The 26,949-nt window shown below is 36.5% G+C and overlaps 1 protein-coding gene across 3 annotated transcripts in view; it reads right to left on the bottom strand.

Moving 5' to 3' along the window:
• ZNF385B (zinc finger protein 385B) overlaps positions 1 to 26,949 on the bottom strand; it is a 132,166-nt gene that overhangs the window by 6,364 nt on the left and 98,853 nt on the right. For all 3 annotated transcript variants that reach the window (XM_054381117.1, XM_054381115.1, XM_054381116.1), the window contains one exon: positions 15,902 to 16,064. In XM_054381117.1, coding sequence (XP_054237092.1) covers positions 15,902 to 16,064 — 163 coding nt within the window. The remainder of the gene's footprint in view (positions 1 to 15,901; positions 16,065 to 26,949) is intronic.

Raw genomic sequence — 26,949 nt, 5'->3', positions numbered from 1 at the left:
CTTTTAATGCAACCATAAAGCTTTGATGCTTTTGAAATACTTACTGGAGACAGAAATCATCTCCTCCTGTGAGAAAGTGAGCTGGAGAGGGCCAGCCAGCAGGAGTGCCAGCTGATACGTGCCAGGGCAGACCCTGGCCTGACAGACTGCCTCACGCAGCAAGTACACTGCTCACACTACTGCCTGCAGCCCCTGACCTCGCTGCTCAAACTGTCTGCAACAAGAGGAAGAGCAGATTTTTATTTCTTTGTTTTGCCATCAAGCATCTGTGGAGTGAGATCCTGAGCAACTGGGTAAGAACCATTTTGCACAGACCACCAATACCATCACAGAGTGATGGTCTTCCATTGCTGAATTTAACAGATGATTGAAAAATGGCAGATTTCGTTTCTCACTTTTCCTCAGCCACAAGGTGATTTAGTACATAATTTTAAAAATTAATCTCAAAATTTATAGTGTTTTTACTATGCATCACAAAAAGCAAGTCTGGAGTATGTAGTGTGTAACAAGCTAAGAAGAAAACTTTTAGAAAACTAGAGAGAAGTTACCAGCATCCAGCTGGGCTCAATTCTGCCAGTATTGCAGCTTTTGGAAAAAAACTCAGTTCACATAATAATTCCATCATTTGGAAAGCTTCCTGACACAAATAAGCTCTTCATCCACAGCGATGTATAAGAAGAGACATACGCCCCTCTATGAATTAATGTTTCCTTCCACTATTCTCAATGCTTAATGCAGAACATCTTCAAAGATCATAATTGTAAGGTTATTATACAGTTTAACTCCCACAGAAAGTACACGGAGCTAAGTGCATATTTGTCACTGCTATGGGGCCAGAACTGGGTTTTCTTGGCTTCTAAAATCAGAAAATTGCACTTCTCCAAATGGGCCTTTGATAACAGCTTATTGTTTTCAATCCCCAGAATTCAAAACACCATTAGTTACAGTTTCATGTTCAAGGCAGAAATGCCAAATGTTCAACTGTGCAAAGCACAGGAAATGCAAATCGCATGTGCATACAAAGTACGAGGAAGATCACTCTTTAATTTGTACTTATAGTACAGAGCTCACAAATAAAAACTCCATGGAGAAATCAGAAATGTAACTGTTAGTATGCCTGCATCCACAGTCGTACTTCCAAATTGCAATCACTGGATAAAATACATGTTATTTCTGAAGGCAAGTCTTACTGAGAATAGGCTTGAATTTGCTCCTGGGATGAACTCATGGAGCCCAACAGAGCCAGACAGAGGCCAAACAAGTTCATGAGTGAGTTCATCTTGCCCACGACCAGGGACACACCATATTCTGCTGCACAGCTCAGCAGGGCACAGCTGGAAGCAGAAGACCATGGAGGTATCAACCTCCTCCCAGAAAGCTGTAGCTGTTTCAGCCTGAGTCAGGGTCAGGCTGCAATGCTCACACTCTAACTCATGGGCAATAGGCTCATTTAAAATCTAACCCATACTGTTGTACTGTACCCACTATGTTCTTTTTCCACATAGAAAGGCCATATTTCATCTGTGTTAAACTCCTGTCTTTAAATTAAATCTCCCTTTTCCTCAAGACTCCTAGGAAGTAAATCAATAGTTCATTTCAAGTTCTTACTGCAGCCTGAATTTATTTTGAAATAGAGCCCAAGGAAAAAATAAAGCAAGCTAATTAAATATTGCTTTGGGCTCAGTACTATCAATGCTCTTGTTGCCTACTTACATTGTTTCAATTCTGCTTTGAAGTTGATTTCACATATTTCTGGTTGTTTGCCTTATGTTTGTGTCAGCACCATGTTAAAATTCAAGACTGACTTATTTGTTACTGCCTCACTTCAGCTGTACATACCAAAGTCAGGATGGAGCACAGTGTTGCATCTGACAGGTTCAAATCTAACATGTTCTAGCTTCCAAATGAAATATTTACTGACATTTGCAGGCCACATGGTTCTCACAGCCATGTAGATGCTGTGACATACTCTATAGGACCTACCCATTAATGCTGGAATCCCAGTCTAGCTAAGTGAATGGGTTTTTGTCCTAGCTCAAAATAGGGCCAAAAAAATTACCAAGAAATTACCATAAAACTTCTCTCTGATGCTCAACTTGTATCGCTTCAGCTATTTTCTTTTCTGGTGAACAATCAGGTGTGAGCCCTGCCCCAGGTCACAGTCCAGAGATTAATGCAATCCATGCAAAAAGTGAAAAGAATACATACCCCTAACCATTCCATTAAACAGTTTGGTTTATAAAGTACATTTAAAAGCCCACTTATTTTACTCTGTGATTTGTGGGAAGTATTTACAGTTTTATAACATACATTTTTTCTTTTTTTTTTTGCACATTATACGTTTGCATTGTAAAACGATCTCTTGCCATACTCAAATGTGCCTATAGGCATTGCCTTTCTACAGCTAGGACATTTTATTATTTTTCTTTCTGAGTGAGAGCAATGATTTTGGTGCAGAAGTTCTAATTTAAATGTTGTGATGAAAGCATACACTATGTTTTCAATAGAAAAGTCTGTAAAATAAGGTCTTTAATTAAGAATTGAGACTCTTAATAAAAATACACCCAAGAGAAAAAAAAATCTAAAACTTATGCATGTATTTAGAAATTGAAATTGTAATGATTTTTTATATCAATAATACTCATAGCTACTTATATCCCACAACATACCCGTTTGCACAGGTTTTATCACTAAAGATACACAAAACATAAATTTGCAATAAACATCTGTTTCACAACAGCTTGCTCAAAGAGCAATTGAAACTAAAAGATTATCTAAGGTAAAGATGATACAGGAGCATATTCCAACACATACACGCAAAGCTTTTGGATATGGAGCTCTGCTGTGATCTTAATAACCCTTACAAAAGTGTAATGTACATTTTCTGCCTGTATGTAATAGATAAATAACTGTGATCTTAATGTGACACTAACAGAGGAAAGAATATTTCAGTTACTGAAAAAAAACATTTTTTGTGTGTGTGTGTATGCATGTGGTAAGATCCATAGTTTTACATATGCCTGCTCTTCTCTGCCAGAAACTGGGACTGTTACCAAGGACCTGTGCCAAAGGATGAGCACATGGACAGACAAGGATCTCAGGACAGAGAACAGCCTCCCAGAGCAGTGCTGGCTGTGTTGGAGGTGGCCCCTCACTGGGAAGAGATGATGCCATCCTTACAACCACCCACTGCCAGGTGTCAGCTTTGCACTTTTCTTCGTGCCAGATTTCCTGCAACCCCAGATGCAGGCACTGAACAGTTGCTATACACAAAATACTCAGAAACAGCATAGACATTGCAAAGTGTCCACTGCTGCTCTAGACAACCCTACACTGAAGCTCTTCTGAGACATTTGCTCATTTTCTGTCCTAGAAATGGAGATTTGTTTTTATAGTTCTTTCACTTGCTTGCACAACAGAACATATTGCCAGCTTAGAAAAGAGCATAAAGGAAAAACTATTCCTGGCAGGCTAGATATTTATTATTCTCCTTCATAAAGGTAAGAAAATAGCAAATGCTTGTGTGCCTTCTCTTCTTGGAAAACCTAAAGGAAAGAGCCATTCCATTTCCAGTGCAATTTCCAGCCTAAGCCAGCTACATTAGGAGAAACACAAAGTAATACACTGTGTAACGTGATCACTGCATGGTTATCAAGGCTATGCAACCATTGAGCAGAACAGATGCATGGTTAGGCACACATCCTTTGGTGCAACTGGCTGTGTTTACAGTGGTTGTTACAATAACTTCTCACTAATTAAAGAATAGCTGTTTAAAACATACACAGCTTAATGACCCTGAACACCTTCCAGTAATTTCTGACTATGATACTTCCTATGGTAACTAAAACCACGTGATTTCTGAGAGGGTTTATGTTTTATTTACAGGTTACTAGAAATGTTGTGCAAAGATTGTCTTATGATAGCCTTGAATTCACATAAGTTCTATCACACTGAACTAATAGTAGTTTGAAGTGTAATTTTGGAGAGTAATTGAGACTTTGAGGTAAAGAAAACATATATCCCCAAGCCAGCAGATCTATACTAAATGAAATAGATTTTCAGGTTCTCCCTATAATTTCAAGAGCTCCAAATATGCCTGTGAATATAAGGCTACATTAAGCAACCTTTGCAGCAAACAGCAGTTACAAAATGGGAAGAGGAAACAAATCAGATTGTCAGACTATCGTATCAATGTTCTTTCCCTGAACGACTGTGTAGCAAAGGTAAAATCAGTTGCATTAATTACAGCCATACACACTCCAAGAAATTTTGCTGTAAAGCTGATCATTGTAGCTACGTTGGCATAAATAAAGAAAAATATAAAATGTGTTTCTTGAAAAATTAAATTATCACTTAAAAATTGATATGTTGGATGCTTAGCACATCTGACATAAAACTAAGAAGTGACACATTTCCCACTACATTTTTTTTCTTCCTACACTACTTCATAACATATGCTCATTGACAATACTGAAAGAGGCAAGTTAGTTGATATTACTAAAATCTATCATCTGTCCTTGCTGTTCTAATCTATCTGCACACAGAATAATAACATGCCCCCAGATAAAACCATTTTCGGTTTAAGAGAGGAGAACACAGCTGCATATAGGCAGGCATGAAGTCACAAAAGAGACAGAACAACCAGTCACCAACACAGGCACCAGTGTGGCATGCAAATTTCTTACACAGTTCTTTTCTCTATTTTTCAGTCCATCACAGAGAAAGAAATTTTCAGAGATGAGAGTAACAGAAGTAAATTTGGCAGCTGTTTGCAGGAAGGTCTCTGCAAATAGAATCATGAAAAGTGGGAAATTGTTTGGGAAGCTGGATGCAATGGCTGATAGCAAGTCAGCATCTTGAAAGTACATTACAGGAGACATGCAAAGGTATGGAGAGCTTTGAAAGTGAAGGACATGAAGAATTTGGGGAGAGAAGAATCAGTAGCTTTAGCTGAACCACAGAAATATTTTAACAGGTGTGCAGCATTCAAAAACATGAAAGCAAAGAGATCATAGTCAAAAAGGTTACAAGTCTGGCTAAAAGTAATTATGGGGCATGTTAAGAAACCATGACAAAACAAAGTCAGGTTGGGGAAAGCTTACTTAGCCATGCTGTACTTGAAGGGTACCTAAGCAAACCCTAAGATCTATGCTGGGACTTAGGCCTGGGGTAGAGTGAGGACCCAAAGTCATCATATTGGAAACAATAGTTGCTCTATATTTCTTTGCCTTGAAATATGACACGGAGGGAGAAAAATCAATAACCAAAGTAATACAAGGACAAGAATGGCCTCCTTTAATATATTAGCAGAAAAGCTACTGAAGAGAAAGGCAGACAGCAACTCCAGCAGGAAAATCAAATTTCAAAACATTTGTCACAGAAAATTGTATCTTCTACTGGCTCACACTGATATAAAAAAATAAAGCATACACTTATACAATTAATTATCCTTTTTATGAAAAAAAAGATTAACACTATGAGTAATATATGTTATAAAGGCAACAGCAGGAATGCAGATAAGTCACCAGAAGTCACAATCTTTACAGCATTTGCAAGCACTCTCCTGCATCTCAGCATCACTCAAAAAAACTCACCAACAAAGAGCATTAGATTATTTCTTGACACTCATTAAGACAGTTATCTAACTCTGATAAGGCATTTCAAAATTTCTTTTTTTTTTTGGATTATCACCACATTTGCTGAATAATGAGACTCTAAAGGCTGTCAGACAAATACCTACTTTCTCACCAGTTGTGCAGCCTACTGAGAAATGAGGCTGAAAAACCCGTGGGGCTCTGTTCTAGAAAAATTCCACTGCAAACCTACATGCAAATCAGGCAGCACAGTGTATCTATTAACCCTTTGACGACCCTTAGTTTTGTAAAATCTTTTTCTTCTACCTCAGGCCTGTCTGAAAAACAGTTAGGTTTTATATAATGGAAGGTTGTTACATGAAATAAATCTGTTTGACACATTCTAAAGAAAACCAATTTTGTTTCTATACAAAGATGAGAAGCAAATGGAAGCTATAAAGCTTTTCATCTCAAACACAAATGTGCACTGAAATAAGCTACAACATATTTTCCCAAGACACTGAAGCTACATCAGGAAATGTCTAGATGGCTCTGCAATACTGAGTGAACTCTGTAGCTAGACTGATTATTTGATTAACTGCATCACTACTCTCCAACAGGCTAAGATGAAGTACCTTTTTCATTTAGGAGTATTGCTTGTTCAGCTATGGTACTACAGTGATGTTGATACTTAGTTTCTTAGCTATTTTATTTCTGATTTGGTGTGCCAAAGACTCCAGGGAATTTTGTTAGAAAGGAACCTGTCAGTTTTTCAGAGTAAGAAAATATTTGCAACTGATTAAATTAAAGATGTAATGTTACAAAGGTTTGTTTTTGAAATTTTTGATGGGTTTAATTTTTATGAAAGCAGACTGATAAGAATTAGAAAATATTCAGAAGCATAGACAGCTCTGTAACTGTAAAATCTTTTCCTGCAAAATCTATTTCTGTGCCTATTTGTACACCTTTCTGAATAGAGTGCAATTTGCTTCTATTATTGGGATAGCTGATAGGATCCCACCATATCACTTACGATTTTTAGTCAATTCTTTGCACCACTGGGGATTCTTAAGGAATTGGTTTTGGTTGGTTGGAAGGTGGTTTAGATCTGTTTTATTGATCAAGAAAAATCTGAGTCCACTCACATGGGAAGGGAGGGGAAAAAAAAGAACTAGTATATATATATATAAAAGGCAGCTATCAACATAACTGTACAAAAGTTGTCTGTATTGACAAAGGGCATTCACAGTTCAAAAATCTCTTATTTAATCTTTCAGCACAATGTAATTTCTCTTCTCTGTGCAAAAGCAAGAGGAACAAGAAAGGTTGATTTTTCCAGTTAGCCAAAATACAGAAGACTGCCCACTGTGTCTGTAGCAAACAAACTAACTTCTAACACTCACTTGAAGCAACTTGTGATGTGTCTCCATTTCACCTGCTCGTCTTAAATTCTGGGGGTTTTGTGGGGGGATGCAGGTTATATCAGACTTCTCTTTTCCTCATTTGAGAAGAGATTAATGCACTTTCCCCCTGCCCCCTTCTCACAATTTTTAAACTGAATAATGTAAACATGTAACAATGGTAAACGGAATGCATGAGTTCTGGAGAAAATGAACTTGCCTACAAACACAAATACAGAGCAACTTTCTGGCATACATTGCTGATAGCTAATTTCTCAGTGCCACATTGCAGCCCTCTTATAGCAGGTTGGGGAACCATTCTTTAGAAGTTTGTTCATAAAACTCAGCAAGATTAGTAGCAGTTCAAAACAAGGCAGATCTAACCAGGGAACACATAGTAACACACAGATAGCAAGGGGCTAATTAATGAGCATCCATAGATTAAAGCTATCCAACAATTTAAGTCTTCCCAGGTCCAGCTGCTGTATTAAACAAATTTATTTCAAATCTACCTTAACCTTTCAGATTGTTCTGAGCTATGCCAGTCTGTATTGGCTGGAACAGAAAAATTTAAGAGTTGGAAAATTATAATACACTTTGGGCAAAGTTTGAAATATAATATAAGACCTCTCATTACAAAATGTAACTCTCATCTGAGTGAAATGTAAATGTTTTTGCTGGTTAAAATTATCTTTTCCTGATAACAGACATCTATTAGTTTGTAAATATTTTACAATCTCATTACAGAGACTGCACATTTATTTTAAAGTTCCTGGATTACAGATTTTCTATAGTACTGCACCATCTTTTAATGACGTTAATAAGAATGCTTATAATAATATTTAATGATTACAACAAACATACTGTATTTGGTCCATACATCCTTCACTTCTGATTGAAAATGCTTTGGTTCATCACCTCTGTTGTAAAAATAACATTGCCTCCTCTATCTATGAATCTGAACTCTATTACTAGAATCACATTTCATTTGCCATTTGTGGGGAAAAAAAAAACAAAAAAACAAAAAACAAATCTTACAATTTTACCCACAGCTGCTTAAAGTGCTTTGGAACTCAATACAAAATGTATGGATGTCTAAATGAATAAAGAACTGACAGTGTGCCTGCAAGTACATTCATGTGGGCCTGTATCTGCACTACTTACTTGGTCCGTGCCCAGACAGAACTTCCATTGAAGTCAACTACGAAACACTGATCTTCATTTCAGTTAAATGATATCTGTAACTGTGCCTGTGGAAGGTTTGCCTGAAGACCGTATTTAGTCATGCCCTCAAGATTTGACAAATAAATTGCATTTCAAATATAACTTGTCTAACAAGCACAAAAATATTTTCACTTTCCTCGAAAAAAAATAATAAGGAAAGAATATGTACCCTATTGCTTGTAAAGATAATTTTTAAGCTGTAGGAAATGTAGCATATTTCTCATACCAAGTCAATAATGTAGTAACTGCAGAACTAAGGCTGGAAGGATGATGAAGAAAGATTTTTCAGAAGGCCTATTTAAATGCCTGATGTGCCAGACATAGATACTTTTGCTTTTGTTTTTGATTCAGGATCTCTTAACAATCCTGCATCAAAACCAACTCATCAACTTCTTGGTCTCACAATTGCCTGCTCTTCCCTAGTAACATGCATTTTTCCTTGAATTGATGTTGCAAAACCAAAGATGAGTAAAAATAACACCTACCAAAAAAAGTCCAAAATCAAGCCACATTATTGAACATGTGGAAATCACTACTAGACCAGCGTGAACTATTAGAGGTCTTTTCCTTTACTTGAATATTTGCTGAGAGATACAGTATGAAGCCATCATGAAGAGTGTTTTCTTCAATCCTATGTACAAGATTCCCAGGACAAAAAAAAGTGTGTGTTGGGGGAGGCAAAAAAATTGAACTTTTATCTCATTGAGGGGCAAAACCAAAGCATTCTGAAGGGAGAGGATTTAGCCTGGCCTGTTCTTTTACATTTTGAGATAAAATTCATTCAAAGGCTGAGAGAAAAGGAAGAATTTTAACTGAGATTTTACAGATTTTATAGAACTTTTAACTTTGTTATAACTGGACAGAGACAAAATTCCATTCAGCTACCCAACTGTAGGAGTAATCACCAGCTTTCTGCTATTTATTCTCTGATTAAGTGAGAAAACTAAATGTCTGGCATCAAATGAATGACCTTACTTCTTCAGCAATATATTTATTTAATAAGCTTTATGAAAGTACTAGGTACAGACAAAGCTATTCCTCCCAGGCCTGTTAAAAAGCTGACAAACCAGCAGCTGTCTTTTTGGGGAGTTTTCCATTTTAATGTATTTAAAGGTCTCATTTCAGGTTTGTGTAAATAAAGAGAACTTCCACTGATTTGAATTTCTTAGTCATCTAAAAACAACCCTTGGGCTTAGTTCATGAATTAATATTTTCTTAGGCCAATAATGCTGTAATTCATCATCAAAATAATCATCTTAAAGTGATAGAAGGAGATATTTTATTTCTCTCATTTGCAATTTCTATAAAATCTCATTACATAACCCTCACTTTTTAGGATGCTTATGGATAATCTTCCTAATGGAAAATCACAAAGCAGAGGAGTGACACTGGTATTTATCTCAACTCTCTTTGACAGATACTTTCTCCCTACTCCATTTCCCTACCTGAAGACTAAAGAACTCTTGTAATAGCATATTACAGAGTCATAGAATGCTTTGGGTTGGAACAGACCTTTAAAGAAAATTCAGTCCACCCCCCGCCCACCTCACACTATCAGAAGATACTCTGCTAAAAAAAATTGTTCCCATCTTTCTTATGGGCCACTCTTATGTATTGGATGGGTGCAATAAGGTTTCCCCGGAGCCTTCTCTTCTCCAGATGAACAATCCCAACCTTCAGCCTTTCTTCATAAGAGAGGTGTTACAACTCTGATAATTTTATGATCTCATCTGGAACCACTACAACAGGTCCATGTCTGCCTTGTACCGAAGACTACACAGACAGCTGAACAGAGCATTCCAGGTGAGGTCTCACTGGAGCGAAGTAGAGGTATGAAATCATTTCCCCCATCCTCCTGGCCATTCTCCTTTTGATGCAGCTCAGGATGTGATTTGTTTTCTAGGCTGTGAGCACACACTGTCATCTCATGACTAACTTTTCATCCACCAGTACTCCCAAGACCTTCTCCACAGGGCTACTCTCAATCCTTTCATCCCCCTGCTGGTATTGATAACGGGGATTGCCCCAAAGCACATGAAGGACCATTATTGCAAAAACAATGAGGAATAAAGAATTGTGTGGTACATAATAGTTCTGGTAGTTCCCTCTCTCTGGTATTATATCCTCTATTGAAATACACAGACATACATTTTCTAGTAATTTTTGTTATGTCATATTAATCTTATTACCATGCCATTCTGGTCATCATCCTATTGAAAAAAAAAATCTTTGGATATTCAATAGCTACACCATTAGCAGAGCAAACAAACAAACAACGTGGATGCCTGATTGCAAAATATAAAAGAGGAGCTGAAAGATTTGATGTAAATAAATGGATTCTTTACAGGACCACATACATCCAGCTGAAAAACAACCTAGTAGATGACAGCACCCCTGGCTCTGCTCCCACTATTCAGCATCATTAGTAAAGCAAATCTTTCTTGGCTCAATGCCTATTTTTACCTCTCCCCTAAGTAAGAAAAAAACTTTGCTTAATTTAAAGGATGATAATTAAAAAATAGGCAACGAAATTCTAGATTTTAGAACCAGAACAAGTAATAGAGGTACACAGTTTTAATGGTACAGCACAGGAGCACAGGGCGGAGCACCCAAAAAGAGTCTGACTTCAGCTTACAATAAATTTTTGATGCAGTGGTTCTGTGTGGGAGATAAGGGCAGCTCTGCCTTGAATTGGGAATGTAAACAACTCCAGGGAAGGACATCTGTGAATAACGAATGGGGGGCCTGGGAAAGGAGAGGAGAGAGGCACCTGGACAACAAGGCTAAGCCAATTGCTTAAGGGCAAAGGGGTGGGTGCAGAGAGAGAAAGGATGCCATGATATGTATCAATAAAGGTTGGTGGTGTTGGTGGTTGCTGGTGCTAAAGGATCCTGGTGTCGGCCTGGTCCCTCTCCACAGCCACGCAGCACCCAACAACAGGCACCTCTGACAACTCTTCTGCATAAATTACTGCAGAAGAAACCTTTTTTTCCCCCAAAACAAAAACCTATTTCTTATATTTCTGACTGATATAATAACTGGAGAAAGAAATGACTGACCTTTTTCAATTTGAACAGGAATTGCAACAGCTCATCAGTGTAATTGTGTCAGCCACAGAGTTTATTTTTCAATTAATGGCACCTATAATCAGTTTTCAGTAGAGGTGCAGAATTTGATATGTGCTAGTTAGTGTTATTATAGACAGGGCAAAGAAGCATCTGAAGACCCCCAGGATTTTATCAACACCAAAAAAGTGCAGAACAACTGCTTTTCCGTTGTGGTTGTACAGCATATATGGAAAAATGAAGCTTGAATATAACTTTTCAAAAGTATGAACAGCAAGAGTGACAGGAAAGAAAGCATTTCAAGATGTAACCTATCATAATGACTTAATGGACTTTGATTTGTTAATTACTGTTTTGGCTAACCTTTTATCCTAAGAGCATAAACCAAACAGCAACTTCCTGAGACAGCCATTGAAATAACTCACCATAAAATGCCCAGAAGCTATTTACTGCTAAATCAAACACAGACATTTAATGTCCCACTGACAGTATATTTTACATATCAATACTGCTAATATAATGTTCATGCAAATACATGCATCACGCTTGCTACACTGTATCTGGGATGAATCTATGAATTCATTTAATAGTAATTCTGTTCTGTATTATCCACTATAAAAGCACAGTGGTCAATCAGCAAGTTTTATACTGTGCCTTAACCTCCATTCTCAAGACAGTTTCAACAGGCAGCAATACACTGGCCCGCAGATGAAATATTGAATGAAAAGAGAACGAAACTTAACCAGACTGAAAGGGTTTAATGAAAAAATATCCTTGAAATTACCCTCTTTGGTGGCTGAATCTGATTGAATTTACTACTTATCTGACCATAAACTAATGCCTTTATATTACAGAAATGTGCCTGTGCTTAGCAGGCACTACCTGAACCCACTTAAAGAGATGCATGATTATTTTATAGAATATGACTTCAGCAGAATTGTTTATGCCAGCATAAATGCGAAGAACTGATAAGGCTCATCAGTACCTTTCGATGGAGGCCAGACATAACAACAAAGCATTTTTGAGGGGCATAAGACAGAACCTCTAAGTATGGCTCACTGGCCTTGGGGGACAGCAAGCCAAACACTCCCTTGTTATATTCCTTTCCTAAAGCCTCAATCTCTCCCTGACCCACCTTCAAAATTCAACTGCCAGAATAAATTTTGAGGTCTAGAGGACCTGGGCAAAATATAAAGAATAAATACCCTGAAAACACCCTAAACTTTAAGGTTCTTCTTATGGTATCTGTATAACAAATAACCTAGAATTCCCCAGAACAGTTCAGCTGTGGATGCTGTGTGTCTCTACCTCTTGGCTACCTCTGAAGGATTATCTTAGAAAAAGTTTATCTGAGCTATGTAAACAAGCCATTCCTTTAATGTGAGTGGAAAACAAGGTGACAAATGAGAATCAATGTTAAGGTGAACAAAGATTTTGTCAAGAAAACTAGTATCATTTTTAGGATTACTCCAAGCATGGAGAAGCACATGGAAAAGCTTAGCATTTAAACACTGGCAGAAAGAGTTTTAAAACAAGAAATGAAAACAACATAAGTAAGGGAGTGTCCTGATGGTGGACTTGCAAAATGCAAACTGATCCTTCTCTTGGGACATTACACCTCGTTGGTAGCTGATGAATAAATGGCACTGGTAATTGGGACACTGGAGGAATCCAATTCATCATCTTCCCAAGCAAATCTGATTCAACATGTTGCACTCTACTTTAGGAACAAAATGAAAAAACACTCAGTTTTGTTGTCAATGCAACCACAGAAAGCTCTTGATGAACTAAACCCCCCTAGACAAGATGTGAAGGTCAACTATTCTAAGTCTAATGAAGCTTGGAGTTTCCAGTCCTATCTAACAGCCCCGCTAATTACCATATGCCTACATGACATCAAGAAGCATTTATTAGGTCATCAACATGTCCAGGCTGTTTTCAAAATGTGAACTAGCCCATTTGGTGTCAGATGCTGTACTGCACTCTAAGACGACAATGCTCCTTGGATCAGCCTCCATCTGGTTTTAATTATACAGCTGTAGTGACTGGAATTACTCTTACAGAGCCTGCTTAGGATTGAGAACTGGCAAACAACTTTCAGTTGCATCCCTTTCCTGTTGTCCTTGCCATACACATCAGCTCAGTATAGGATTGCTCATGTGCTGGAATATCATCACTGTGACCCTGTGAACTGCTGTTTGAGCTGCCCTGAGACACAGCTACAGGACAGAGCAGTAGTTAAGAGGCGTCACGATTTTAAACATGATCTAACATTGGGCCTAGCTAGGTGCATAAGATGCCTATTGCTGTTGGAGCGGAACAAAAAGGAGCATTCATAGTGCATCCAAAGGGTTTATCTGTACCTACTAAATCTCAAGTAGCAGAGCCTTCTGCTCCTATTTGAATGAGGACTGAATCTGAAACACCCATACCTATCACTTCCCAAACAGCTCTACCTAGCACCAAGGAAATAGAGCACATACTGAATGAATCAAAAGCAGAAAAAAAAATAAATTGATCTTAGTTTTATAAGCTGAAACATGGTTTTGACTCTTTTGAGTAGCTTAAAACAGTTGCATTTACTTCCTGAATTCTGTATCAAAGCAAAATGCAAAGAAGGTGATACTACATCATCTGTCTGCTTCATTGTGAACTAATTGTTTTGATTTGGAAGTATGATCAAAGAGCTTTCAGCCTGATAAGTAAACAGTGACGTAACAGTCCAGATATTATCATACACATTCCTAAAGGACTCATCACTGTAAGCATCTAAACCATGCTACCCTGGGATCACAGACACTGTCTTCTATTGCATTCCCAGCTATATTTAAAACACATTCTAAATACTCTGCACTCCTATGTACTGGTTGCTACCTCTGCCCTTTTCTAAAGCAAAGCCACATATTGTGAGGATCTCAAGATGCTGGATTAAGACATTTGGTATGCTGGTAACGATCCAAGGGAAGACCCTGACCCTATACCAGAACCAGTACAAGTTCAGCGATTAATTAAGACTGAAATTGTTGATGAGGGGGATGGAAAATCCATCACTACCATATTTACCATCACCTGGTTCCTACTGAGGTGGCTAAATTGCAGGAAAAATATTCCAGGCATCTGAAGGAATCAGAAACAGAATGTGTGTGGCAGGTTCCCCTCACAGGCAGAGATCAGGCGTTGAGCACGCAAGAGGAAGAAGGATGCTGGGGACCTGGAGTTATTTCTAATTCACACACCAGGTACCCACAACTACTTGTTGATTACCTGAGCCATTTATTCAGCTGGAGGTATAGACCCACAGGAATGAGGAGATCTTCTTATCATTAAGATTTCAAGATTCTCAGATCTGGCAAAAGGCATCCATGTACACAAGCAGTGTATGAGAGAGATGTATAAAGGCAATCCCTGATGCTAGCTACCATCAATTTTTCCAGATGAACTCCTCTCATTCGTGGACTTCCAGACAGTCAAAAAACATATCTATCAAATGCCCAAGACTGCATACAAATGAACTGTGATATTGCTGACTGGTTGTTTAAAGTTAGGCTGACGGTACCTACCTTAGGATAACATAGTCTTAGAAAAGGGAATTGGTAAAGTTATACTAATATTGTCTACCTAAAGATAAAAGTGTACTGAGATTACTGGTTCCAGGGGAGCCTTGTCAAGGATGAAAGGTCAAGGATTCCTGAAACACTGGACCTGCATTCTTGAGGCCTTACATTGTTTGGTAAAATCGGCAAAATGCCCTAAACTTATGCCCTAATGTTGAACTGACCTCATTACAGTGCAAAAACCCCACAACTCCTAGATAAAGAAGCCCCCTACCCAAATAAATCCCACTACCCTCTGTGTACATTTAGAATTTAAAGGTTACTGTAGCTTTAAGATGAACCAAGAAAGAAACTAAGCAATGTGGGCAGCTCCAGTGAACAGGATCATAAATGGCTACCAAGGCAGAAGCAAATTTATCAGAAGCAGTCTATTAGACTGACCAACAGTTGGGCAACCCACAGTAGATGCTTTCTCCTGGATAACAAGCACTGTGTTTCAGACTATCAGCAAGTTCAGGAAATTCTCCTGTTTCATTTAGTAACACAACACTGACAGAACAGAAAGACTCAAGCAGCTCCACTGCAATTATTGCTACTGATCTTCCTCAGATTACTAATAGGGAAAAAGAAAAGCACTGAGAAGCTATGGAAGTCAGGAAATATCCATGCAATGAGGTTTCACCTCATTTCTGTAGCTGTGTTTTCCCTGTTTGAGCAACATTGTCCTATTCAGAAAGGAAAATCTTACAAAGGTTTCTTGGGCTTCAGCTAAATACATACACTTCAGATTTGCCCCTCCAGCCACATCCATCCATTATTATTGTTATATGAAAAACATCCATATTTTATCAGAGTAACTTTCACAATTTGAAAAAAAAATGTAGATTTCAGCATACAGGGACAGCACATTTCACAGATTTGAAAAAGCACTTGGATAATATCAACACCAATCAATTCTGTACCAGAAGCATAGTAAATAGTTTAGAAAACACAAGTCATGGATCACGATCATGCAACCAGTCTCTCATACAAACACCAAAAAAGGAGAAAAGAAAGAATGTATAGAACAAAAATTTTTCATTGACCTGATTTGTCAGAGATGTTGGCTGTGACTGGCGTGGTGCAGCAGCTTGTGTTAGACTTTGCGCTGTCCTTGGAAGAACCAACTTTGGGTTTACTTTTCGTTGCCTCTAGTGCTTTGACCTTCTTGGCATGTTTACTTCCTTTGTAGTGGGCCTCGGCCTGGCTCTACAAAGGAGAACAAATCAGGCTCACTTTTTTCTGTACTTCTGTATAACACAATGGATGACAAGGCAGAAAAATGACACTTTCAATAGCAGGCACCATATTATACGACCTAGAAAATTTTAGTAGCTTTATATGAACAGCTTTCCTAGATGTTAAGTTCTATATATCCAAAAGTACATGTTTTCAGTAACTCAGAAAAAGAGGCTTCAAGATTACACAAAATTCTCACTCCTAAAAGAACTCTGTGCTTCCATGGTGCTTAAAAAATTAAAGCACTATACAAATATAAACACATTCAGGTGAGAAAGATGCTATTCAACTTTCATGTACTGTCCTTACTCTCTACTGCTTTTAGTTAAAAGATGAACCATGATGTACCATCAAATAATCAATTTTTCCTTCTGATTCAGCTAGTACAAAAGTATTTTCATCACTATACTAACAGCAATTGAAACAGGAATTAATGACATTATCAAATCAAGGAAGAAGGGTTAAAATAAAGAAACACCAAACCTGTAAATTACAGGGGTTCCAAGTAAAATATCAAAAACTAAATGCTTATCAGACTTGATTGTTTTATAAATTGCCTTGAATATTTTTTTTTGGAATCTGAACAACAGGAAGGAGAGGGACTTGGCTAAAGCACTTTATGTATAATGTACTCTTCTTGGTCTGCCCAAACAGAACAGCAGAAATACGTACTGAAATACATACTTCACCTTTGTCTTAAAACAAGCTTCAGAAGCTAGTTGAGAGTTTTTGAAGTTGCACAGCTAAAGCCAGACAAATAAATGCCTAATTTTTGCAGTGATTTTGAGTCCCTGGTATTGTTCCTGACTTTACCTAACCAGATGCCTTGACAAATCAGGCCACTTTGTTAGGTGCAAAACTAAGAAGCTCCCTGCATAACACAAAGTCCAAAGCTTTGAAATGTCAGTTAATGAACTTTTTTTTTTTTTTAAAACTTAGGAAATTTATTTACCAAAAATGAGTGACAAACAATTTTATACAAAATAAAGTCTATTTTCCTATCATTATGCTACTCAGCAATAGCTTTGCATTATTAGTATTTACAAACATAATTTTAAAAAATATTTGAGACATACTACTAGGTGCCTCTATTGAAGGTTACATATTAACTATAGGAAGTTAATATCGTAGTTTATTTCAAAGTAAAACACTCAAGAGAAAGCATGCTTCATGTAACCAGAAGACCACACCTTGGCACCTGGCATATAGAAACATCAGTGTAAGTAAACTTTTAATATATTCATGCAAAAACTCATTCTCTCTCTTCAACTGAGTAGGACTGTGTTATTCAGTTCACTGTGTTAAATGAAGTGAGCCATGAAACAAGTTGCTTGCTTTTTATAAAAAAAACACTAAAACACATAAGACATCAGAATTCTATAAAGAATGCTGCCATAACAAGGAAAATAGTTTTAAGATCATCAGAAATACGCACTACAATGCAGACACCTTTGGACAGCATGTAATAAAAGTTTTGTATTATAGTAGCGTAAGTGAAGAGTAGAAACAGCTGGACCAGACAAGAGAATAGACAGAATGTTAGAGCTCTCACAAAACCTATGCACTGTTAAAACTGATGGAGATCTGCCACTAAAATAGAGGCTTGTATACACTGAAGCTTGTTAGGTGATTATACACCCCATGAAACACAGTGATTTCCACCTCAAAAGGATGGTGTGTGTGGATGCATATTGTGGCTGCATCTTTTCTATTATGAGAGATGTCAGTAAGCAAGCATTCAGTTAGAAAGGCTGCCAGATGAGTTTTACTTTTAGCTCCTTTAAAACAGAGATTTTTGTTTAAAAATTCTTTATAAAACCAGTAGAGAGTCATGTCATCAATTGTTATTAAACTCTTTCTTGATTTTAAAACCTCTGAAATATTAATACATGTACAAACACAATATAAGGATTATAAAGAAACAACTAAACAGCTATACCACTACTACTACGTGCACTACTTAAAGGGACACTTGTCAACTTCTGGGTTGGACCTCTTCAGTTCTGAATGTGGGTAGAGGAGCAAAGACCTGTTCACTGTAATGTCAATGGGCTTCACACAGGCACAGGAGTTTCACCCTGTCTCCCTCCACCCTTGCTGTTTTGTTCATTTCTCTTAAGGTTGCTATTGCTACATGATGCACTAGAATGCGTGTTCAAGAAAATTAAATAAACTATCCGCACATGACAATGTACAAAAAAAACCAAAGCTAACAATTGAGGTGTATATATGGCCTTTCCATTCCAATACTTTTAATCTTAAATAATAGGAAGTATGAGATTTTCTACTCAATCATTCTCAAGTTGATGATGTCCCTTTAAATATTTGAACTCTATGCCCTGCGCATATGTGTACTGTTGATAGGATCATATGCTGCCTGAGGCCAAAGCTATAACATGAGACATAAGTGCACTCAAGAGAAAGGCTTAGCAAGTCAATTCCTTGATAATAAGCCTTTCTGCTGATATTTGCAATAATAATGCCTGCAATATCAGTAATAACCTACTACAGTCTTTGCTTCCCTTCATTCAATCCTCATGTAGTGTACCTGAGACCTGTTGAGAACAAACAAGCCCAGGCAGAATTAAAATTAGGATTTTCATAAACACAAGCAAAGCCTCACTGAAACGTGCTGAACTTACGCACTTTTGATTGAAGTTTTTTAATTATTGTAACATTTTATTATCAAATTCATAGTTGTACATTAGATGTACATAGCAATACCTTTTGGCCTTATAAGCAGAGGTTCTGAAAACACCAGCCTTTTGCAAAACTGTTTGAACAACTGTGGGAAAAAAAATAATTGTCTGGTCTTGATTTCAAAGTAGCTAGCTGTGAAAAAAAATCTGTCTTTGGCAAACTATTTGACTGCTTCACTTTGTCAGTTAGGTATACACCATTTATTTCTACACTGAATTTATTTAGCTTCAACTTCCAGTGGCTGGATTTTGTTAAACCTTTGATTTTTAAGCTCTTTCAATTCATCTGTGTTTTGTGAGTAGAAACACAGATAATATTTTCAAATATGAAGTTAGAGGAGTATTTTCTAGCCTTTCAGATATACCTGGTGTTGACAGTTTGCTTATAATCCTTTACAGGATAAATCATTTGATTTGATTGCCCATTGGTAACTGAAATGCAGCATCAACATGGAACTGTGCTCTGTGTAACCATGCTGCAAAAAATACTGGAGATTTCTCGAGTCATGGCTATGTGAATCTGAAATTGGAACATAAATTCTGATTATTACTGATATTAATTATTCTGATTATTAATGTTCTGATCATTACTAACCCTAGTTTTATAAAATATTTACACAATTGCCATACTAACAGCAAACATATTTGCTCCAAGTTCCAATTAAAACTTGTTTCTGACACAAATACAGCACTAAGTTCTGTAGAAACAAGGTTTAAAATTCACATGTGTAAAGGAAAGATAATTTCACAGTTTTAATATAAAACCCGAGTAAAGTATAAAATGAAATAAAGAGTAACTATTTTTGGGATGCAGTGTTTTACATGGATACTGAATGCACTTTTTGATCACCATTAACATTAACTAAAGTAAGCAAAACTAAGTCATGTAAATTCCATATGATCAAAACAATATTTGAGAAAGTTAAAAAAGTTAGAAAAAGCCAAAATAAAGATATGTAACAACAAACTTTCTGTACTCATGTTTTCTGATGCTTTTGTAATTGCATAATGACTTATTCCAGTGTACAGGGCTGCATTTTGTGTAGGTATTAATTAACCAGTTCTATGTACCACAAATCAGCTTTATTGGAATATTTAATTTTTTATTTAAAAAAAAAGAGTTCAATCTATTGCTTAAATAGTCATAATTAAATGTCACCAGTGAACTTGTACATTTTCAAATTAAATATTTACTAATGTAGGCAAGACACACTTTGAAAGAGTGTAATAAGGAAATATTTTGTATGAAATAACTTACCTAAAGAAAAACCTAATTTCCTGTCAGTTCTAAAACCGATTATGGTCTACCAGCTTCACGTATACACACTGCAACATTTTAAAGAGGAATCCCCCTACTTAATATAAAGTACAGAAAGTCGTCAAACCCTGGCTAGTAAGATACAATGAACAGGAAAAGCTTTAAGCTGCTGTAAATGTGACATTGCATACTGGAATGCAAAAGAATACCTTTGTACTGACAGGCCAGATTCTGCAAAAGCGTAAATGCATTTGCCTAGCCTTACCCTTTGATCAACATATCTTTTGAAACACGTATGTGGAAATCTTTAGAAGATCTCAGCTTAGTGAAAAACTGCATTTTAAATCCAGTTGCAAATAATTAAGAATGTAACTGACAAATAAATAAGCAATTTTCTCTCATTGTTTTTTAAATTTCTAGACCTTAAAATGGTGGCAGGATGCCTGTCCTCTCTTTAAACAACCTAGATTTTTAGTTTTATCCACAGTCTTTAAGTAGTAATTACAAAATCCCAACCAATCTAACCTTACGATTTTTAAAAGAGCCTTATATGCTATAAGGATTAATGACTTGGCCGTAACAAAGTACAAGTTTTAGCTCTCTCCAAAAGATATTTAATTGAGACACACAAATGATCTAAATGTTACATTTGATTTAAAATCCAAAGGTAATTGCTAGTTTCAATTCCAAGTTATTAAGATTGAAATCTAAGCATCAGGATCCTAAACCGCAAGACTACATATGTTAGTCTTATATACTAGATTGTATCTAATAAAACAATAATGCAAATCATCTTCTACATGTAAATGTGCTTTATAATAGAAATATTATATTATGAACATACTGTACCGCATAAAATAAATTCAGTAGCTTTGTTTTTTGATAAAATCTAGATGCACATATATATATATATATATCAATAGAGAGAGAACAGCAGGCAACACTGAGATCATCTAGATACATAGATAGTGGTATTACCTTTAAGAAATTTTCGAAATTCAGATAAGACTGCAGTACACAAGATTACAGAAAATTATCCCTGTCAGGAGCAATGACTGACAGTGTATTTGAAATCAGCGCTATTCATTTTGACAGTTCACAAGTGACTGAATTCTAGAATCTATTTACTGTGTGAATGACTAATTAACTGAATTTATTAACCTACCAGATCCCTTCAATGACTATCCGATTCAGGTTTGACTAAGTCTAACAGTTCAGGATGTATGCATGTGAAATGAAGATTTTTTTTTGTTGTTGTTGTTGTTGCTGTTCAGATTTATTCAGGATTAGCTGAAGTAGCCCTTCAATAGGTCTTCATGGAAAAAAAGACCATTGGACCCTCAACACTTACGCTGAATGCTTGAATCTGCCACCACATTAGCCAGGCTGACAATTAAGATGTAAGATTAAACATATGACATTAAGAAGGAGAAATACAGAAATAAAATGAGACTCTGAAGTATCCACATGCAAAGCCCAGGTTCATGACTTAAGCTCTGTAATACCAGGAGAGTGCCTTAACTAAATGGAACTGAGCATGGTACATGCATATCTTATTCTTCTCCCTCTTTATTGCATCTTTTTAAAGCAAGAATTCTGCCCTGGATGGGAAGTCTTCTCAATAGCAATTTAATCCCGAATGCTGTATTCATTTAGTGTCAATATAATGGTAGTCTCCAAAGAAAAATATTTGTTCAAAAGACCACAAAAGCTTCTCTAGTAACAGTTTAACTACATAGGCTGGAAGACTTAACAGATATGTAATCATCCTGAAAACTTCTTTTCTTCTCTGGAATATCTGCAAATTCTTTCCTGCATATCTTATTTTTTTTTTCTTTTTTTTCATAATTTTAAGATAAAATATAAATAAATCTAATTTGTCCTAAATATAGTCATAACATACACTGTAGAAAGACTACACCTCAACACCTGTATACCTGCCCACTTCTATGCATTAAGTTGGTTCCAGTTCATGTGGACATATAATGAATACAGAATTTCCTTATTTTATATTTATTTCTGAATACTTACAACATCCTCATAACATTCAGGTCTTTCCCCTAAACTATCAATATCCTGAATTGCTAAGCTTATTTTGAAATCAATAGAATTTGTGTCTGAAAGACAGAAATAATGCCTAAGTAGTTGTGGAAGATAAGTAAGAGTATTCTTGAAAAAGTATGGATTTAAGCAAGGGTATGGCTTCCACAATTCCTGATACATAGAGAACTCCATCATAGCTACATAGCAACAAGTACCAAAAAAAAAGAAAAAAAAAGTCATTGGTTTTACAGGTGAGGCTCTTACTGAGGAAGAAGCTAGGGCTAACCACAATTGCATTATATGAGGAAGTAAGGAGAAATGATTTGATGAAGAGTGCAGGGTCCCTATGAGAGCTCTCCTGACATGGGGGCAATGGCAGAGGTCTTACTACAGAGGGCATCTAATTGTGCAAGACTGGAAGAGCACCAAGGTATTTATGCCCATAACGTATCATCATTTTAATTCACAGCAGGTCCTAAACTACAAAGCTCCCTTTCTTAAAATAGTAAGAGGTCTACCAAATGTTTGATCACATAGTTTAATGGTTGAAACCATATTGTAAGAGGATGCCTATTTATGAAAGGACTACATCAATTCAGAAGAATTTATACTAGAATCATAACTCTAATAAAAATTACATGAAGTGATAAATCAGGAAGAGGTGCTGAAAAATTTAGTTTTATCTCATTTGATATTAATAATAGATGTAACTGAAGAAATCTGCAATACTGAGGTGTTCATACATTTATTATACCAAAGCTATGCATTATGCTTCAGTTCTGTTTTCAACAGATTTCTAAATCTAATTGCTCTGAATGGTAAGGTAGATTACCTTTGAAAAGGACATAGAAAAATATAAAAGTTGTGAAGACCAGCCATGTCATAAGAAGTCAACCCATTTTTAAAATGTCTAAGCAAACTTAGTTAAAAGCTCTGTTAAATGGGTGTTATTTGAAAGGAACTTTCAGCACATTATAAGCCTGTACCCTATAATCATGCAATATTTCTGTCATGTTGGAGCTAACAACTTTCATCATTTTGTCAGTTCTGTCTACAAAATAGAAAATTACCTTCATAAGTTCCTAAGATTTATGCTTTTAATTACCTCTTATCTGCTTCACTACCTTCCATATCCAAAGAATCAATATAAAAAGTCTTATTTATAGGGAAAATGTAAAACATTTGACAAAAGACAACGACAGTTCTGTAGATTTTTATTTGATGCTATTGATTATTTTGTGTGTTATCTTTTTGACAGCATGAATGATTCATTCAAATTTGCAAGGTTAACATTTGATAATACTTGTCTAAGCTTAAAAAATATGCCTTCTGGTTTTGTTGTTTTTTTTTTTTTTAAGATGATCACTACCATCACATAATTTTTATTAACTATAAATGCATTCAACATTAATATGACCTTCATCATCTCTTCATGCTCTGCTGTAAACATCTGCCTTTTCTGATCTGCCTACAAGGTGCTTTTTCTTGATTTCCAAGTATTGGCAGGTGACACCAGAAAGGACAATCGACTTACAGTCATTGTTCACAGATCAACACACTGCACAAACACAAGTTTATTTCAAATCTAATGATATTCCATCAACTAGATGGTACCTACCAGGCTGTATCACAATCAAAGACCTTTCTGCAAGAAACAGGAAGTGCACAGAGGGAAGCAAGTATTTATTTTAGATGTGACCAACAGATGATGAACTCTGTTCTTAAAAACCCAAACACTACCAAACAAAAAGAATTAACAAAACCCCATGTGAACTGCTGGCACAATATAATTGTGTGTTTGGAGCACAGATAAATCTGATGCTGAGGAAAGGAACTGGATTAGGACTGTCACTGAATAATACCTAAGTTCCAAAAACTCTGTGGACTATCAAAATAAACACCACTTCCCTCACCCTCCTCCTCCAAAAAAAAAAAAAAAAAAAAAAAGGAGGGAGATGATCAAAGAAAAGTTACTTGAACATAAGGTGATGATTCATAGATGTGGAAGAAAAAAAATCAGTTCTGCAGAATCCAAACAGGTATACTTGCAACTCATTTTTCTCTTATGACTGCACACTACAATGTCAGACATCGTAACAGAATATAACAGACATCTCATTGATGGTCTGGCCAAAGCTCCACAGCTGCTAGAGAGACATTTTGCCACACAGCAGCTGCAGAAGATGCTGCAGGTTCATCTGGTGGCCAGAAGGAATAAGAAAGGACAAGCCAAGAGTAGGCAGTGAAGGATTTTAATGTTGAATAGAAAGCCATTTTCCCCCTTGCTCTGTTGCTACTGGACCCTCTTACAGGGAAATAAGGATTTAGCAAACTGAAGCTGCCTTTTGTTTCTGCTAGAATGTCTATTATACAAATAATTAATATCAACAAGCCAGACCCACATAATTAATGTGAAAACTTATTTAGCAAATCTTATCTGTACTCCATATATATATATCATGGGTTTGGAAGGAATCCTGGAATTCTTAAAAGGAAAAAATATTGTATCCAAGGCTAAGCTGAATCTTTCTCAGCATGTCTTGCTTCCTCTTGGTGGAATACAGTTATGTCCCTCACTCTGGTGGTCTTTGAGCAAGCATAAAATCTGACTCACTATCACAATCTGTTCCAACAAGAGGGTTCTTCCTCTACTGCTGCATGGTCTCTGGTGGTAGCAAATGTAAATGAGATATTTATTACTTTTTTTCTGAGCTGGATTGTAACAGAACACTGTAGTTTGAACTTTACTGACACAATAATCATTGCTGCACTGGTACACATACTGTTTCACCATCATGTAGAAACGAAAAGATAAAATGGTGTTAACAGAAAATTTGACGCAAAGTTGGAATTATCTGTGTTTATTCTAATATACCGGAGCAAATCCAACTGTAACTATTAATGGATGGTGTCACTTTGTTGTTGTTTTCTTTTTAAATAATAGTTTTTCCAGTGAAGTTCCTCTGCATACCAGAATAAAGTTTAAGCAGGCTAAAATAATACCCCACTTACTATTCTAACTAATCAGTCTCATCAGATACCAATCCTCATAATGCTTTCCTTCCCAAACAGAAATTTCCACCATAATTTAACAACAGCTGACTCCTGGTATCTACCATCATTAAAAATTGTTTTAGAGCAATGTTCTTTGTCTATTCCTCCCTCATTCTTTTAGCATGTCATGTCCTTTAAATTGTTGCTCATAATCTTCAAGTCAATTAATTTTCTTGTATTTCCCTTAATGCTTTTTCTTCACTAAATCCTGCTTTGCTGCCATTAAAAAAAAAAAAAGAAAAAAAAAGGCAAAGCTAATCAGTGGGAATTCAGCCTAGAAACAGGCACTCAGTATGATTTGAGATGTACTTAAGCGTGTTGTCTGACCCTCAGCTGCAGGTCCTCTGCCAGGTCAACATGGCTGGTGTGCGTGTCCTAGATGCTTAGGAAACTCAGAAAACAAAACACTTAGGTTTAGGCACTCAATTCCAGTCAAGTACCAGCTAGAGCTTCATAACTGCATAATGTGAACAATATTGTGGAAGCACCCTCAGTGATCACTGTTGTCAGGTCAATACTGCTGCTACAGATAAAATTCTCATTCAACAGCCTCATAGTACAAACTATTATGACAATTGTAATTCGCTGTTACTTCACAAAGGTGACATTGTATTTTTTTTTGTTTCTCAAGACTTTTAGTGATCCCTTCTGTAGTGCAATTTCTCCTGGTCTTGGCAAAACTTGTAAAAGGTATTCAAGATGCTTGTCTAATTGTTCATTACAAAAAAAACCACAACCTCCAAATTGGCCAAACTGTGGCTAATGAATTCTAGAAAATAACAGATTACAATGCTGAATCCCTGAGTATGAGTCACACCCCATAATTTCTCTGTTAATAAACAGATCAGGTTAAAATTAGACCACATTTAGAGTCTTCATATTGCACTTCAAAAAGTCGCTTTGTACTTTTAAAAAATGTTTTTGAAGTCCAGGAGACTAGGAGATCCTGAAAAATTCAGAATTCAGGAGACAACCTACTTGAAATTTTCCTTCCATCCCTGATATCAGATTTTCTCTTCCAGCAGAAAGCTGCAGATCTCTGCCTCTGAATCTGATGGCAAAACTCTCTCACCAAAGTAAAACCTGGAAATATACTAGCAGAAGAAAATAGAAACTTTTGCCATTTACAGTATTAATTCAGTGGAAGATTTGACAACCATAGATTGACTGGTCTGAATCTTTTGGTCTATTGATCCAGACCAGTGGGTGTCCACAGTGTGAGAAAAACATTGCAGGCAACAACAATTTTCTTCTTCTCACATATCCATAATCATCATAAATCTCATAAATATCCATTGGTTACTCATGCCACGGATAAAGCAGTATTAGAATCAGGTCAGAATCTTCAAACAGCATGCAATTAAAATTCAGTTATGAGCACAAAAGTAAGAAAAATATTCAACAGTTTGCTTCTGTCATTTTTATTTCATTTGCTTGCATAATTTAGGTCAAATGGAGTTCAAAGGAACAAAATGCCCATCAACAACAAGGAATATATGTCAGCCTTGTAGAGCCAATAAAAACTGCAAATGCGAAGTGGCTGTACTACAAATCTAATTCTGCAATGTCTTACGCTCAAGCTTTTAATGCAGGTTATCACAGTTTTATGCCACCTGAAAGGCTCTCAGTGTATTCTGAGGATGTTATGTTGGTAGATCTGATTCACTGAAATTGAACAGTTACAAGGTTCACAAGTACCTGATTTCCTTTCCCCAAATCCACAAACACAGAATGGATTGTAAAGACCATTCCACCCTCTAAGTGTAACTTCACACTATAAAGAGACCACAAAGAAAAACAT

The sequence above is a fragment of the Indicator indicator genome, chromosome 5 (genome assembly GCF_027791375.1).
Source record: "Indicator indicator isolate 239-I01 chromosome 5, UM_Iind_1.1, whole genome shotgun sequence".
Taxonomy (NCBI): domain Eukaryota; kingdom Metazoa; phylum Chordata; class Aves; order Piciformes; family Indicatoridae; genus Indicator; species Indicator indicator.
This window is presented reverse-complemented; position numbering and strand designations above follow the sequence as displayed.